Below are 14,739 nucleotides of genomic sequence, written 5' to 3' on the forward strand. Positions count from 1 at the left end.
TGGTAGATTTCCCGCTGCCGCCACCGGCGAACGCGATGTAAACTGTAATGTAAACAGAAGACGATCGACCAAAATCCATTAAATTCGCGACGCTAAACACGAATTCCGGCAAAATTTGCTTCCCTCGGCCGATTTTCGCATTAAATCAGGTAAACGCTGCAATTTTCTCATGCTTTGCGATTTCCTGTTTCGATTGAATGAACAGTTTTGGTTTTCTACGACATCCTCCACCTGGAAATTCTGGCCAAGATGTGCACGCCGTGCATGGCCTTTCCCGCGTATTTTAGTGCGCTCGAAGTCTTTGCAAATTAAACCGTTTTCGAGATTAATTCTTTATAATTTTCCATTTTTTATGTATTTTAATATGTCTGTGACGGTAGAATCAACAAATGAGATCGCTTGCTAGACGTTTAATAGCTGATTTTTCCCTTCTAAAAATGTTGCCATGTTGCCTTTACGAGAGCAGCCCTTTAATTATATATAATTATTATTGCAAAACTGAAAGATAATTCGCACAGTATGCACTTCTTGTTTTCAATGTGATATTCTCCTTGTTTTCTAGTTCAGTAGGGATTTTCGAGTCTAGTTTGAAGTTTTAAATTGTTGATAATGTTATGATGGAGGGAGGGATGTGATAAGCACTTATGTAGAAGATTCTCATTTTCAAATTTTGGCCTTGATATTATATGTGTTGAATTTTTCAATTGTAAGAGTTAAAATAGTTCCTAATATTATGTCGTAGTCACGATCAAGATGTTAAAAATTTAAAAGACAAAAATGAAAAGAGCCTAAATTTGAAATCATTTTTAAATTAAGTAAACTGGAGATTTTTTTAATTTCATAATTTTCTAAACTTAATTTGTTTAGCAGCTTAGTAAGAATACAAAATAAATTTATTTATTTTTCAACACAAGCATGACGTCTAAGAAACGCGATGACTCGCCCAATGCTGAGGAGAATGCCGAGGAGGAGGAAGAATACTCAGTGGAGAAGGTTTTGGACAGACGTATGCGAGGATCCAAAGTCGAGTATCTTCTCAAATGGAAAGGCTACTCTGAGTAAAGTCAAAATAGTCTGCCTTGTATTTTGTAATTAATTTTAAAAAATAAAGTGCCGACAATACTTGGGAACCTGAGGAGAATCTCGACTGTCCCGATTTGATTAGCGAGTTTGAGAACAACCGTAAGAAGAAGGAAGCTGCTAAGGCACCAAAGGAAGAAAAGCCTAAGAAGAGGTCTGCCGCCCCAGAAGATAAGCCCAAGCCACCTGCCAAGAAAAAAGCACCGGAGGTAAAGAATTACACAAATTTTGTTCTTTCGAAGTTGATAAAATACAATGTTCGTTGTAGGAGGATTCCAAGCCAAGAGGATTCGCCAGAAATTTGGAACCCGAGAAAATCATTGGTGCCACTGATTCCAGCGGGGAACTTATGTTTTTGATGAAGTGGTATGTGTCAATCCCTTTAAAAAAAATTAAAATATTTGCTTTTGGATTATGTATAGATCACTATATTGACTCTTTAACTTTGAATTCACAGGAAAGGCACCGATGAGGCAGACCTTGTCCCGTCCCGCCAGGCCAACAAGGAGTGTCCTCAAGTCGTGATTGCCTTCTACGAAGAGCGACTTACCTGGCACCAATCCAACCATGATGATGGCGATGCTGGTGACAATTAAAACACTTTATTAGTGACTAAAGAAACAGCACTCATGCAAACCTTCATATTACTGTGTAAGACCAATCATTGTCCAAGGAGTTGGCTATTTCAAGCATGTCTCAATTGCAAATACTTGTTTCTCTACGCTAATGACGTCTATTGGGACAAATCACTTACGTTTTAATGATAGTAAAAATTCATTGGAGAAAGTGCACTTTGTTTCTGCATGTTAATTAAAGAAATTTTCATTAAATCATGGACTACAAAGTCATTTTATATCTTGCTAACAAAAACTTCTGTGGCGAGAGAAAAATGTTAAAATGATCGTAATTTTAAATAATATGCTATTCGATACTCCGTATAAGATTTAAGAATAAATAGTAGAATAACTGTAAAGCATTCAACTTTTTCATTAATGAAATGCTAACACTTATTTAATTTCCATTGGCAGTTTAAATTTAACACTTTTTAAGTACATTTCAAAATATAAATTCTTTATTTGTTTACAAAGAGACAACAAAATGTATAAAATGAGGAACATAAATTAATATTGCAATGCGAAAGAGTGCAAGCTTTGTACAAATAAGAGTTTTCTAGGGAAGATTAATTACATTTTGTTTTATAATTTCGTTTTTAATAACTTAGTAGTTGTATCCTTGTGATCCAGTAGGTCCTCGGTGAGAGGGGGTGCCGTAACTGGGAGAGGGGGCTGCTTGGTTTCCAGAGAAGTTGTTCTGGGGAGCGTTGAAGTTGCCCTGGTCAGCGTTGAATCGAGGTCCGTTAGGAGGGCCTGCAGGGGGGTAAGGTGCGCTGTCGGCATTGGCAGATCCACCTGCGGCAGGGTATGGGCCATTGGTATCCTGGAAGTTCCTTGGAGGAGAGTTGGAGGCTAAAACAGGAGTTTGGTTTGTTCCAAAATTAGGAGGTGTTCCTCCAAAAGTTGCACCAGGAAGCGAACCAGGGCTTGGCCCTTGGCCGAAAGCAGGACTAGAAGGCGTCGCAGCTACTACTCCAGTTTGTGGAGGCTGCTGATTGCCAAAAGCAGGGTTAGAGCCTTGTTGAAAAGGCACACCATTTTGACCACCAAAACCTGTGTTAGTCGCTGAACCTTGACCAGCGTTAGATGGCGGACCTTGTCCTTGACTAAAAGCACTTGGCAATTGAGATGGGAAGGGGGAAAGCTGGTTAGGGTTAGGCAGGGGTAAATTGCTGGGGTTGGCACCAGGGAATGGGCCTAGCCCACCTGGCCTATTGCCAGGTGGTCCGAAATTCCCAGATGGCGCCTGAGGGTTAGCTTGACTATTGACAAAAACAGGCCCACCAGCTATCGGTGGGGTGTTACCTGAGGGTGCACCGTAGTTGTTGCTAGGGGCTTGAGAGGAGGAGGGACCAAAAGATGAGGATGGGCCGGATGAGCCACCGAATCCGGCGTTACCGCCGAAGCCAGAGTTGGACTGACCTCCAGAAGGGCGCTGACCACCCTGGTTGGGGGTTCCATAAGACTGGGAAGGAGCTGAGGGGGCAAAATTGTTAGGGGTTCCGTAGCTCTGAGAGGGCTGCTGGGCGCCAAAGCTTCCGCCAGCACTGGGGGCATTGAACCCTCCCTGGCTGGGCCCACCACGAGGATAGCCACTCTGTCCTTCAGGTTGCCTCGGTCCGCCGCTAGGGTATCCCTCTTGTCCTCCAGTCTGGCGAGGTCCACCGCTAGGGTATCCACCCTGTTGACCACCAGCAGGGGCAGCATTGGGAGCGCCATAAGATTGAGAAGGTTGCTGAGAGAAGCTCTGCCCAAATCCGCTCGAAGATTGTCCTCCAAAGCCACCAGTGCTGGGAGCACCATAGGACTGGGAAGGTTGGTTCAGGGCGTTCTGCCTAGGATCATCTCTAACGTTGGAAGTAGCTGGGCCTTGTCCGAAGTGTCCTTAAAATGATTTTTAAATCTAATTAGTAAAATTTACAAATATGACATTTAAATTTAAACAATTATTTAATATATTTTCTTGGATTAAAAATAAAATATATTTAGTTTTTCAAGTAATGAGTCATCCGAGATTTTTCTTCTTAAATGCAATGTGTTTAAAATATAATTTACCGGTACTGGGCGCTCCATAAGTCTGTGCGGGCTGTTGAGGAGCAGAGTTTGGTGCGCCATAAGACTGGGATGGGCGTTGGGGTCCGGCGTTCGCATTTGGAGTTCCGTAAGACTGGGAAGGCGCCTGAGGAGTATTGGGGGTACCATACGATTGGGACGGGGCCTGAGGGGCAGCGTTGGGGGTTCCATAGGACTGAGAGGGTTGTTGGGAATTAGGGGTGCCGAAGGACTGCTGAGGTGTGCTTGGGGCTCCGTACGAGGACGAAGGAGCAGAAGGTGCCGAAAAACTGGGTTGCCTGGGACCACCGCTGGGGTATCCGCCTCCAGCGTTGTTCTGGGAACCAAAAGAAGGTTGCTGCTGCTGCTGCTGCTGCTGCTGCTGCTGCTGCTGCTGCTGTCCAAATCCTGCACTAGGGGCTCCGTATGACTGTGATGGCTGCTGAGGAGCAGCGTTGCTAGGGGCGCCATACGACTGGGACGGCTGCTGTCCAAATCCGGAAGCAGAGCCAGCGTTGGAGGCGCCGAAAGACGGAGTGGATGGACGAGGAGCAGAGGGTGCGCCATAAGAGTTGGAAGGCTGCTGAGCACCAAATCCTCCTGAGGGGGCGGCATTGGGGGCGCCGTAATTCTGACGAGGAGCTTCTGGAGCGGGGGCGGCTAGGTTTGTAGACTGGTGGCCACCGAAGTTGGAAGGACCGGCGTTGTTGGGGGCACCGTACGACTGAGAGGGTTGCTGTCCACCGAATCCACCTTGTCTGGGGCCATTGTTAGGGGCTCCGTATTGCTGTGACGGCTGCTGAGGCTGAGGGGCGCCGAATTGTCCAGAAGACTGCTGTCCTCCAAAACCGGAGTTGGGGGCTCCATAAGACTGAGAGGGCTGAGCTGGGCGGGGTCCAGAGGCGCTAGGGGCTCCATAGCTTTGAGAGGGCTGCTGGGGTGCATTCTGACGAGGGGGACTGTAATTCTGCTGAGGGCTGCCACTGGAATGAGAGCCGCTGGGGGCACCGTAATTTTGGGACGGCTGCTGAGGAGCAGGACCTTGGCGGGGGCCACTGGGGGCTCCGTAGCTCTGAGAAGGTTGCTGGGGGGCTCCCTGTCTAGATCCGGAAGGGGCGCCGTAGGTGGACGAGGGCTGCTGTCCACCAAAACCGGAAGGTCCAGCGTTGGGAGCGCCGTAAGATGAAGAGGGGGCGCTGAACTGTCGAGGAGCGTTATTTCCATTTCCAAAGTTGGAAGGCAGACGACCGCTGCCTTGACCTCCGTTGAGACCTCCGAAGCCGGGGTTTTGCTGAGAGGGGGCGCCGTACGTGTTGGATGGTTGTGACGAGCCAAAGGTTGCGACGGTTTGGCTGTTCCTGTTAGAGGCAGGTGCGGCGCCAGTGTTGATGGGCCTGCCGGGCTGGAAAGCTGGAGGGCCGTAGGAGGTGGATGGTGAATTTCCAAGTGGAGCTTAAAGGAAAAAAACGGATAGTTAATTAAAAAAAAAAAAAAAAAAAATTCTTCTTTTATGCATAAAACAATGACTATGGAAATTATAATAAATTCGAATTTTAAATATACATTTGTAATTTTTATTTTTTGCTTCATTATTACAAAAAAATCTTTTTTTTAATTACTTTTCTTACATTTCAAGCAATTCCAAATAGTCTTATTTTTTTAAGAGTGGATTAATTGTGTTCAGCTAAAGTTAATAAGCGATTGAATCAGATTTTTTTATAACAACCTTCTCGTTTAGTGTTTTTGGTCGCTGCATTCTTGCCCTTCCTTCCGGTCGACGCAGCATCAACAGTGATTGCCAGGGCAACTAGCAAAGCTGCCAGCACCTGAAATGAGATTTTTTTTCATAATTAATTTAAAAAAAAAACACCCGTCTGACATATTTTGATAAGGAAAATTATTAAGTAATAACTTTGATGGTTTGCATTTATACGGAAACCGCAGGTGATCTTTTTGTTATAAGATGTTACGACATAGTCAAAAGATCACGGATCTCTCGCGTTTGTGGCGTGAATCCGCCGCAAGTAGGCAAATAATAATGGTATCAGGAAGACGCGCGAACGTATGTCTGGTGTTGTTGAATGAATGAGCGACAGCGCCCGACACACAATGCAGTGCGTGCGACTCGTAAAAAAACTTTCGCCCTCTGAGATAATTACGCTAAGCTCAGCAATCAGTTATGGAAGTGTGGCATTGTCTGTATGTATAATAATCAAAATAATTGCAATTGCGTTGAAAACTTGGCCAGGCTAATCATTTCTCATTGTCGCTGTAATTGATCATCTTTGTGGATTGTTATTGAGACTGCACCTCTAAAATTATCATTTGTGAATTACTTCAACTACGGTTGTTGAAATTTAAATATGGATACATAAAGCCAATAAAATTTTATTGGCAGTAAAAAAAATTAACAAAATTTTCAACACTTTTCGGTTAAAAAAAATAATGACCTTTTAGGATAACAATAAAAATGTTTACTACTTTATTTGAAGCAGCAGGAAATAATTATTTCTCTCTATGTAAAAATTAGAAGTATTTGCAATTTCTAAACAACTTTTTAAATAAGCAAATAAAAAAATGTTTCGCTGCTTTCACATTTTGACGTCTCCCGATTAAATTTTACTAATTTTCGGGTTTTGGAATCAAGTAGCAAGCTTAATTGAAAATTCGTGAATTTTGAAAATTTGGAAACCGATCGATTTGTTTTGACTTACCCTCATTTTGGGACACAAGTGCATATCGCGGTGGTGGTGCGCCAGGTGGGGTGGGTAGCTGCGAGAGTGAGGTGTGCTGTACGAATCCCAAAAGTCGGTGCACTGGTGATCATCCACCAGACCCAAGATGTTTTATAGCCAAGCCTCCCACCAGTTGGATGCTGGCAACGAGAGGTGCATCTAAAGTATAATAATCAGCAGTCGTCTGCACGTCTTATCAAATGGTAGGGCGGGCAGACACCTCGAGGCAGGGGCTACTGTGTGTGTTTGTGCCTTACCAGTTGCCTCAGGAAGTGAAAGGATGAGCTCCAGTGGAGGCTGCTTTGCATAAAACTAAATAATCGCTTCCAGTGATGTCATCCCCCAGTGATCCGTGGATGTAAATCCTGCTCATGTCGACCGCATTATTTCTCAATTAATTTTTTGCTCATTTTCGTTTCAAGGTGCTGAAAGTGATAATCCCCTTTACATAGTGGGATTTTTTAATTGAAAAAAAAAATGAAATTCATGATGAATCAATAATCATTTATGACGATAAAATGAAGCACAGGTCAAATTCAAGTGAATATTTTATAATTTAATTTTGTAAACTTGTTCAATTTTTCCACGCTCGTCATATATATGCGTGCAAATCATTATTTTTTAAACGGACATTGTCCTTCAAACTTATAAAATAATTGCACATCATCCAAGCAAACTCAGATCCCTATTATGTATAATTTTGCAGCAATGGATGTCATTATTATTTTTATTTAAGAATTAAATAGACAGATGCGTAACGAAGTGTCACTGATTTGACACAGAAAGCTCTTCTACAAGCGGGTGATGTAAGAGGACAATAATTGCCGTTCGGTTTGGCACGGCTAGAGTATAATAAATCTGTGATATTGTCAACACTTGAAATTATCACAAAACTTTCCCCGCGCCGATTCGTGAGAGTCCAACCCAGAGAGCATCTTGTTGTGATATTCCCGGCGGTGTAATGTGTTTTACTTGAGGTATGTGCACACGTCAAATAAAATGATGAATGCAGTGTTTTCGTTTTCACGCGTCAGGACCATTCATTGTTTGTGTGTTTCAGTTTCATCCTTCACTAACTAATTAGCGCTGTGGGGCGGCAATCAGCGTTTCTGGTTCCCTAATTGCGAAGCACACGCGCATATAATTATACAAAAGCATTATAATTACTTATCGATGCATCGTCTTGATTAAATTTAGTTTAATTCACGCAATATCTTCAAATATACTGTTTTCACTTTTTCTCCACGCACAATGGAATAATTTATTATGCAAGTTTCAGTTTTGAAGTTATTTGATGTAATATATATTTTGAAAATTGTTATATAACTTTTAAGAAATAGCAAAAACCGTGATGGTTGAAGAAAACTATTAAAGAACACTTTATTTTTTTTATGGTTTTTTATATTAAATATTTCTGAAATTTAAAAATTTTATAACTTTAATTACTTTTTTTTTCAAATTAAAAATAAGATCATTAATACCATGTAATTCCTAACTTATTTTTACAAACTTCATTTTTTTTACTTATCAGATTATGCTTGATAAATTTATTTATTTTTTGTGTATTTATAAAAAACTTGTACAACTTTTTCTTAGAATCTTTAAACTTAGTCAAGTTTTAATTTCTGAAGAACGTGCAATCTAATTAATAGATTTTTGTATAAATTTCTTAAGACAAATTATTTCAAATTTACATTTTTCTTTAAAAATCATATCTAATTGACGGAAAATTAAAACTTATTACAGTGTTCAAAAAAGCTTGACAACCATTTAACATAAATGTCAATAAATGTTATATTAATCACAACGCTGTGTCTTTGGGTGTTCCTGGGTGTTCCATGAAAATTTCGCAGTCGAATCTCTCTCTTGTCTATTGTGCGCCGCAAAACATATATTATTATCCCAAGGCTTTGCCATTCGCATACAAATTCTGCAAGCATGCCCGCTTTCCTTTTCATCTCTACTGAAAATCGGCACTTCCGACGTGTACGTTTTTCATTCTGAAAAATTGCGAATTCCACATCTAAAATATTACAAAGACGCGCGCCTGACAAGAACTTATATCTCCTTATTATTAGTTTTCCGTGACACATTTCTTCTATTTTTACAATAAAAAGTGAAATTTGTATGCACACAGTGGGTTGGAGTTATGTCAAATAAAATTCGTCATCTCCACGCCCGAGCAAATATTGGCCCAGCCGCTCGTATTACGCGCGCGCACATGCAGAATGCTGTGCTGAAAAAAATGTAGCACTCAATTGGCCGAGCAGAAGCTTAACACAAACAACTTATAACCTACGCGACCTTTGCTGGGAAAATAGGAAAGTGCCCCTGCGGAGAAACTTTTGAAAACTTGTTTGATTTGTTAAACAAAGGATAATAAATTAATTTAATTAGCGTAATTTCATGAAGCGGTTCAAGCGGTGCTAAAAGTCAAACGCTCACTTTTTTCTCCTCTTATCATAAAAATGCTAAAGCTTTGTTTAGATAAAATCTAATTTTTTTGGCAGCATGGATGTATTACACTGTGCAGTAAAAAAGGGAAGTGATTGTTGTTCTATCTCTTTTTTACTAGGAATAAGGTTAGAGCGTGCGTGTCTCGTCGCTGTTCAGGTTAATGACGTTTTAATTATTAAATTGATGTAACGAAAGGTAATAAAAACAACAAGTTTTTTTAGCTGCGGCAACGAGGAATCAAACTCAAGTTAAATTGTTATTTTGGTACAAAATTATTTTTGATGTAAAATTTCTTTTATAGTGTGCAATTCGTGCAAACTAGTTTTCTAAAACTCGCACGCCATAAGTTATTGCTTTTAACTTTTGTAAATAAAATTGAAAATTATTGTTCGATCGCCATGATTGATTTTTTTAGAATGATAAAAAATCTTAATGAGTCGGCAGGAATCTTTTAAGTAACAAATGAGGTAATTGTGTAAATTTTCAAACTTAATTGTCGGAATAATTGTGCTGTACAAATAAACATCAATTGCACGGACATCGCCAATTGAAATTCCGCGCGTGTATGCCACTGAACATAAAGAAGCGCACATCAAGTCAGTTGATCAGACAGATGTGAATATCAGAGAAAGTTCCACTTTAAATAAGAAGCGACGCAAGAATCGGTGTGTTCGTGTTTTTGCTGGCTGCCAGAAGCCGAAGCAGCCGATGCAGCACCGCGCATGTAATAAGTGGATGCGCCTCATTGTTTTATTAAATCGCCAGAGAGAGATGAATGCGCGCACCGTATTTGCTTTTGATTTCTCAATCTGGATGCATAAATTACTGCACTGCTCTAATCCGTCACCTTTTATTCAACAAGGGTCATAAGTTGAGCGAGCTTTGTAAGAAGAACACTTCTCTGCTGCTAGAATTAATAAATGATGGTGCACATTCTAATTTTTTCTTATTTAATTTAATTAGTAAAGATTACATGTTCAGTCGTTTAAAATGTATGCTATTAAAGTAATTAAATCAGCTAAAAAAAAGGGAGATTTATTTCATTCATTTAACTATTGTTTCAAAGTTTTTCGCTCCTGATTTATTAAAAAAAACCTTCATGAAATGATTTTCAAATAAACTTATTTAAAAAAAATGATACAATGCAAAATTTTCTTGAGACTAACAACATAAAACATTGAACTGGCTTGGAACAAAACCTTTGAAATTTTGAATTTGGTATATGAATTTTTTTATGATTCTCAATTTGATTCCCACAAACATGACTTTTTTCTAAAAAATCAACTTTAGTGTTAAAAGTCTATTAAACTGCTTGGTGCTCACTTATTGCTTGCAATTCAGCAGCCGTGATTCACGATGTGCCGAGTATCCTAGGCGCCCTGATTGTTATCGCTGATCACGACCTTTCAACAACGCGAATCACATACCCCATTTAATGACCCTTTATTCTTGATATGTTCTTGAACTGGAACAAAAGAAGCTCCTCTCTTTCGACTGCAGATTATAAATTATTGGGAAATATAGAACTAAATGAAAAGTGATATGTCTTATTTTTTTTTCCTTTGAGAAATTTCAACTTTCATCGAGATGTATCGAACTGATTTGCGTAACACAAGAAGTGGCTGATGTTTTCTATTATATTCCGAGTCATTCCTCCCACATGTTGATATATCTCTCTGGAAGAAGTTTTTGTTAACCGAGCAATCATCTCTTTCTCTCGGGCCGCACAAGTAAACACGCGATTGTTTTGTAAAGAAAAGCGCAGCGCTTTTGATATTTTTTATACGTCTTTTTTGTCAAGGTGAGCGCAATTAAAGCACGGCAAATCGTTCAAGAGAATGCTAATAAAAGGTGTGCACTCACCCACAAACGCCCACACCGTGGCCGAGATAAATAATAAATTAAATATGCCCTGCTCATCAAATGAGATGTCACGCGGCGCCTTTTGAAGTCTCTGTGGATTCCATTGTGGTTTTTATTTGCATGACGTTTTGAGTTGCAAGAGCGCGCGCCACAATCATTATTTGCCTTCTTCCAAATCGACAATGGCCATAACGCTTATTTACGCAAATAAAGTGTGTCTTGAAAATTCGGTCGGCGGTGACCGTGGAAAAATTGGTTAATGGAATGGAGGGCACTCGAAAAATTAAATAGAATTTTATAAGAAAAAGATTTTGCAATTTTTCTCTTTTGTCTTGCGCGAATTTCAAGTAATTAGCTTGCAGTTTTCGCAAGTGTAAGCTCCTGACGAAAACGCGCTTAATAAGTAATAAAATTTACAAGTTGTGGTCATGCAGAACAGAGAGTTACTTTAAAAATTTCAAAATCGCCGATACGGCCAATCGAGGCAATCTTAAAAATCCGATTATATTGAGAGAAGAAAGTGTGCTTATGATTATATAAAAGTGAAATGTATTCAGGAGCATATTTTTTAAGGCTGTTTCGGCGATCATCGTAGGGTACGCCCACTGAATTTGCAAATATTTTGAAAAAATGACTGCAAAATATTTCCAACAAATTTTTCTCTTTTATTTGCCCATTATAAGAGCTTTTATGAAAAAAATTTCCGACTTTTCCGGAAAATGGCTGAGTTATAAAGGGGTTTGCTTTTCCGCTTGTATCTCATTAAGTATAAGTCCTACGTTAAAAACGAGCATATATTCTGAATGCTGATAAAATTTCCAATATTTTTTACATTAACAATTATTTTCTATGAAAGGGTTAAGTACCCTGAAATCAGGGTAAAAATACTTCAATGCCTGCCCCTGAAGGTATGCAACCGGAAAATTAAATCTGAGATAGCCAAAATTTGACGTCACTCATAGGCACAAACTTCCCCAAAGGAAATTATTTTTGCATTTTCCATTTTTGAGAAAATCCAAAATTTCCCAAAAAGGGTCAAATAGGGTTGGAAAATGCGGGAAAGCCAAGAAAGTGTGGTCATATGGCACATTGGCCGATTCGTTATCACATCCTTAATATGTGTCTAAATTTTCAGAAAATTTCATCTGCCCAAAAAATAGTTACAGCCGATTTTCAAAAATAGCCCTATCTCGGAAGCAGGAAAACTAACAAAACCGTTTTATATCCATCAGCCAAAATTTAAAAAGGCAAGAAACATATCGTTTTTATGGTCTCATTCGAAAGCTATAGTGGCTAACTTCACGTTGGTACGAAAAAATTTCGGTTTCTTCTGACAGATATTGAGATATACCGGTTATTGTGTAATAAAAACCGGTATGCAAGTTCTAATTTCACCAAAATTTGGACTTTTTGCGACGAAAAACATGTATATTGTATAAATTTAGGTTTGTGCATTAGTTTATGATGGAAAAATACGATATTTATAATAATACCACTCCTCAGTCCAAAATTATAAGCATTTTTAAAAAATATTTTACATACCGGTATTTAATTAACTATTCAGAAAACCGGCCTAAAATCACCGACGTTGTGTGGCGCGATAATAATATTTTCAGAAAAAATAAAAATATTTACAATTCTTCTGCGCCGCATTATCGTAGAAACACCCTTAAATGCAGTATATTTACACACTGCTTATAATAGTAGCCTGAAAATATTAAAAAAAAAAAAAAAAAAAAAAAACAGACATTTTCTGTTTTTATTTCTCTCTATATCAATAATTTGAATTTATAAATAAAAATCGATTGGAATGAATGATTTGTTTTAACGCTTGGCGAATATTGAACATGAGTGTTTATTTATTTTCTTAAAAATTTATTTGCTCAAAAGAAAAGTGAACAAAATAAATTGCCTAAATGACCATATAGTATGTTATCATTTTTAATAAACTTTTGTTTTTTCAGATTCAAAATAAATTAAAATTTGTGCATAATAACGTGCATTAATGTACATGTTTGGCAATAATGAGATCAATGGTATTTCATCGCCCGCGCTCTCGGAAAATCGTGATTTGTCTCGAGCACATTGTTGTGTGTTTTGCACTCGTCGCCACCAACAAACAAAACTGCACGCGGCGGCAAATCGAACACAACAATAATAAAATAAGAGCATTGCAGTCTTTTTGTGTGCATCATCAATCACAAGGCTGTTCCCTTCTAGGATTTGTTTAATGGTGCGCTGATTACTTTCCTCTGCTCTGACCGATGATCCTGGCCTTTTGAATGGCAAAATAATACAATCGACTCAAATGTATAGTTGCAGCAGTCGATTCCATTTTAATTAAGTAATTCAGCAATAATGCACGGATTCAGCAGGATGTGTGAAAGATGGAGGAAAACCGCCAAGGCGAAACGAATCTCGATAATTGCGGAATGCACTTATACCTGTGAGAATATCACACTCGCCTAGAGGCTCTAGATTCACAGATGCAATATGTCCTAGTGTTTGGGATATGTGCAGAATGAACTTTTCATACAAAGCGTGTTGGTACCATTGTTGAATCGCACATATATGCACTTGCATAATAGAAATAAACGACGAGCGATGACCATACCAGTAAAATCTCATGCTTGTCACAACATTCAAAATTGCAATACTTCAGATTTGATGCCCCATTGAATAGAAGAGGTTGTCAGTTTTGAGATAAATTAAAAGAAGCTAATTGTAAGGAAAATAAAAATAAATATATTTTTACAATATATTTTTCTTAATTTCTCTACAACAACAACAAAATCTAATATTATAAAAAATCACTGGCTAAAATATTTCAATAAAAAATTTACTTAACACGATTTGGCCTTCTGAAGGCTTTCAATTGTAATTACGCAAGTATAATACTTTTACACGTTTTTCATTAGTCTTTATTGCATTTTCATAACTTGGACATTAATTTTTTTACAATGCTCAGCAAGATTTAGCATTCAGCCAAATTTAATCTAATTTGCAATCAAAATATACTTTTGATTGCCTTGAACAAACAAATAAAATAATTAAAAAAGGGAATTAAGATTTTTAGTACAAACAACTATGTGCCAAAGAAGTTAATTTAAATTATACTAATTTAAGCCACTGAAAATTGTTATCATACAATGTGTATCTGGGATTAAAGTAAAGAAAAAAAAACACATTTGGAGATTTTTCTCAAATTTACTAAGACACGATTTGCTTTTTGCTCTCAGAGTTTATACCAGTGCGCTTATAATTAAAATAATAATTGAAGTTTTGTGAGTACATCATAATAAAAAAGTATGTTCAGTAATTCAACATGCCGCTTCCTCCTCACACATGCAAAATTCATTTCCTCCTGGGAGCCGGTACACAATTATTATCAAACTGGCAGACGCAGCTTTCACGCGGTGAGATGGGATTAATTGATGTTTCATGACTTATTAAACACACGGGCGGCGAGCACACGCCAGATTTTATTTATTTGCTCTCTAAAATCCGGCAAGAGCCATAAAATTGCACTGCCGTTTTTCTTCGCAGAAGCGCCGAGCTGAATCTTAACAATGTCAAAGAGCAAGACAATGACGCGTTCCTTGAGCGCCAAATTACATCACAAAAAACAAAGCTGCTTCTCTCTATTTTCACGAGTTCCAAGCAGAAATAATCGTTGCGTAATTTTACATCCCACTCGACAAATGCACTTTTTTGATTTGCTTTTAATTCACACCTAATTAAAATCGTATAACCTGGCACGTTTTAATCTGGAAATAGAGGTAATCGACAGTGAAAGGTCAAAAGCGAATCCGTCTGTGAGCGATACAAGAAGCACGCAAGTTTGAGTTGCTCATTAAACTTTTACCTCGGAGTGTGTGACGGGTACTACAAAGTTGACCTGTCTCTTCGAACCGGACTCGAAATGCTCATATATCTCT

The 14,739-nt window shown here is 38.7% G+C and overlaps 2 protein-coding genes across 3 annotated transcripts; one reads left to right on the forward strand and one right to left on the reverse strand.

The window, feature by feature from the left end:
• Positions 1-18: 18 nt before the first annotated feature.
• Positions 19-2,056, forward strand: LOC132202853 (chromobox protein homolog 1-like). 2 transcript variants are annotated; one of them, XM_059630131.1, is made up of 5 exons: positions 19-149; positions 915-1,058; positions 1,112-1,289; positions 1,349-1,446; positions 1,538-2,056. In XM_059630131.1, exons 2-5 carry the CDS (start codon positions 916-918, stop codon positions 1,674-1,676), a joined length of 558 nt encoding a protein of 185 aa, XP_059486114.1. In that variant the 5' UTR covers positions 19-149; position 915; the 3' UTR covers positions 1,677-2,056. The 2 variants fall into 2 exon arrangements, with proteins under 2 accessions (XP_059486114.1, XP_059486105.1); XM_059630122.1 differs by having other exon boundaries at positions 31-149; positions 909-1,058.
• Positions 2,057-2,130: 74 nt separating this feature from the next.
• Positions 2,131-6,613, reverse strand: LOC132202827 (pro-resilin-like). Its single transcript, XM_059630053.1, has 5 exons — positions 6,461-6,613; positions 5,473-5,572; positions 3,750-5,198; positions 3,000-3,578; positions 2,131-2,546 (listed from the first exon to the last, which is right to left on the reverse strand). Exons 1-5 carry the CDS (start codon positions 6,482-6,484, stop codon positions 2,299-2,301), a joined length of 2,400 nt encoding a protein of 799 aa, XP_059486036.1. The 5' UTR covers positions 6,485-6,613; the 3' UTR covers positions 2,131-2,298.
• Positions 6,614-14,739: the final 8,126 nt, after the last annotated feature.

The sequence above is a fragment of the Neocloeon triangulifer genome, unplaced genomic scaffold (assembly GCF_031216515.1).
Source record: "Neocloeon triangulifer isolate White Clay Creek 2 clone unplaced genomic scaffold, ASM3121651v1 ptg000002l, whole genome shotgun sequence".
Taxonomy (NCBI): Eukaryota; Metazoa; Arthropoda; class Insecta; order Ephemeroptera; family Baetidae; genus Neocloeon; species Neocloeon triangulifer.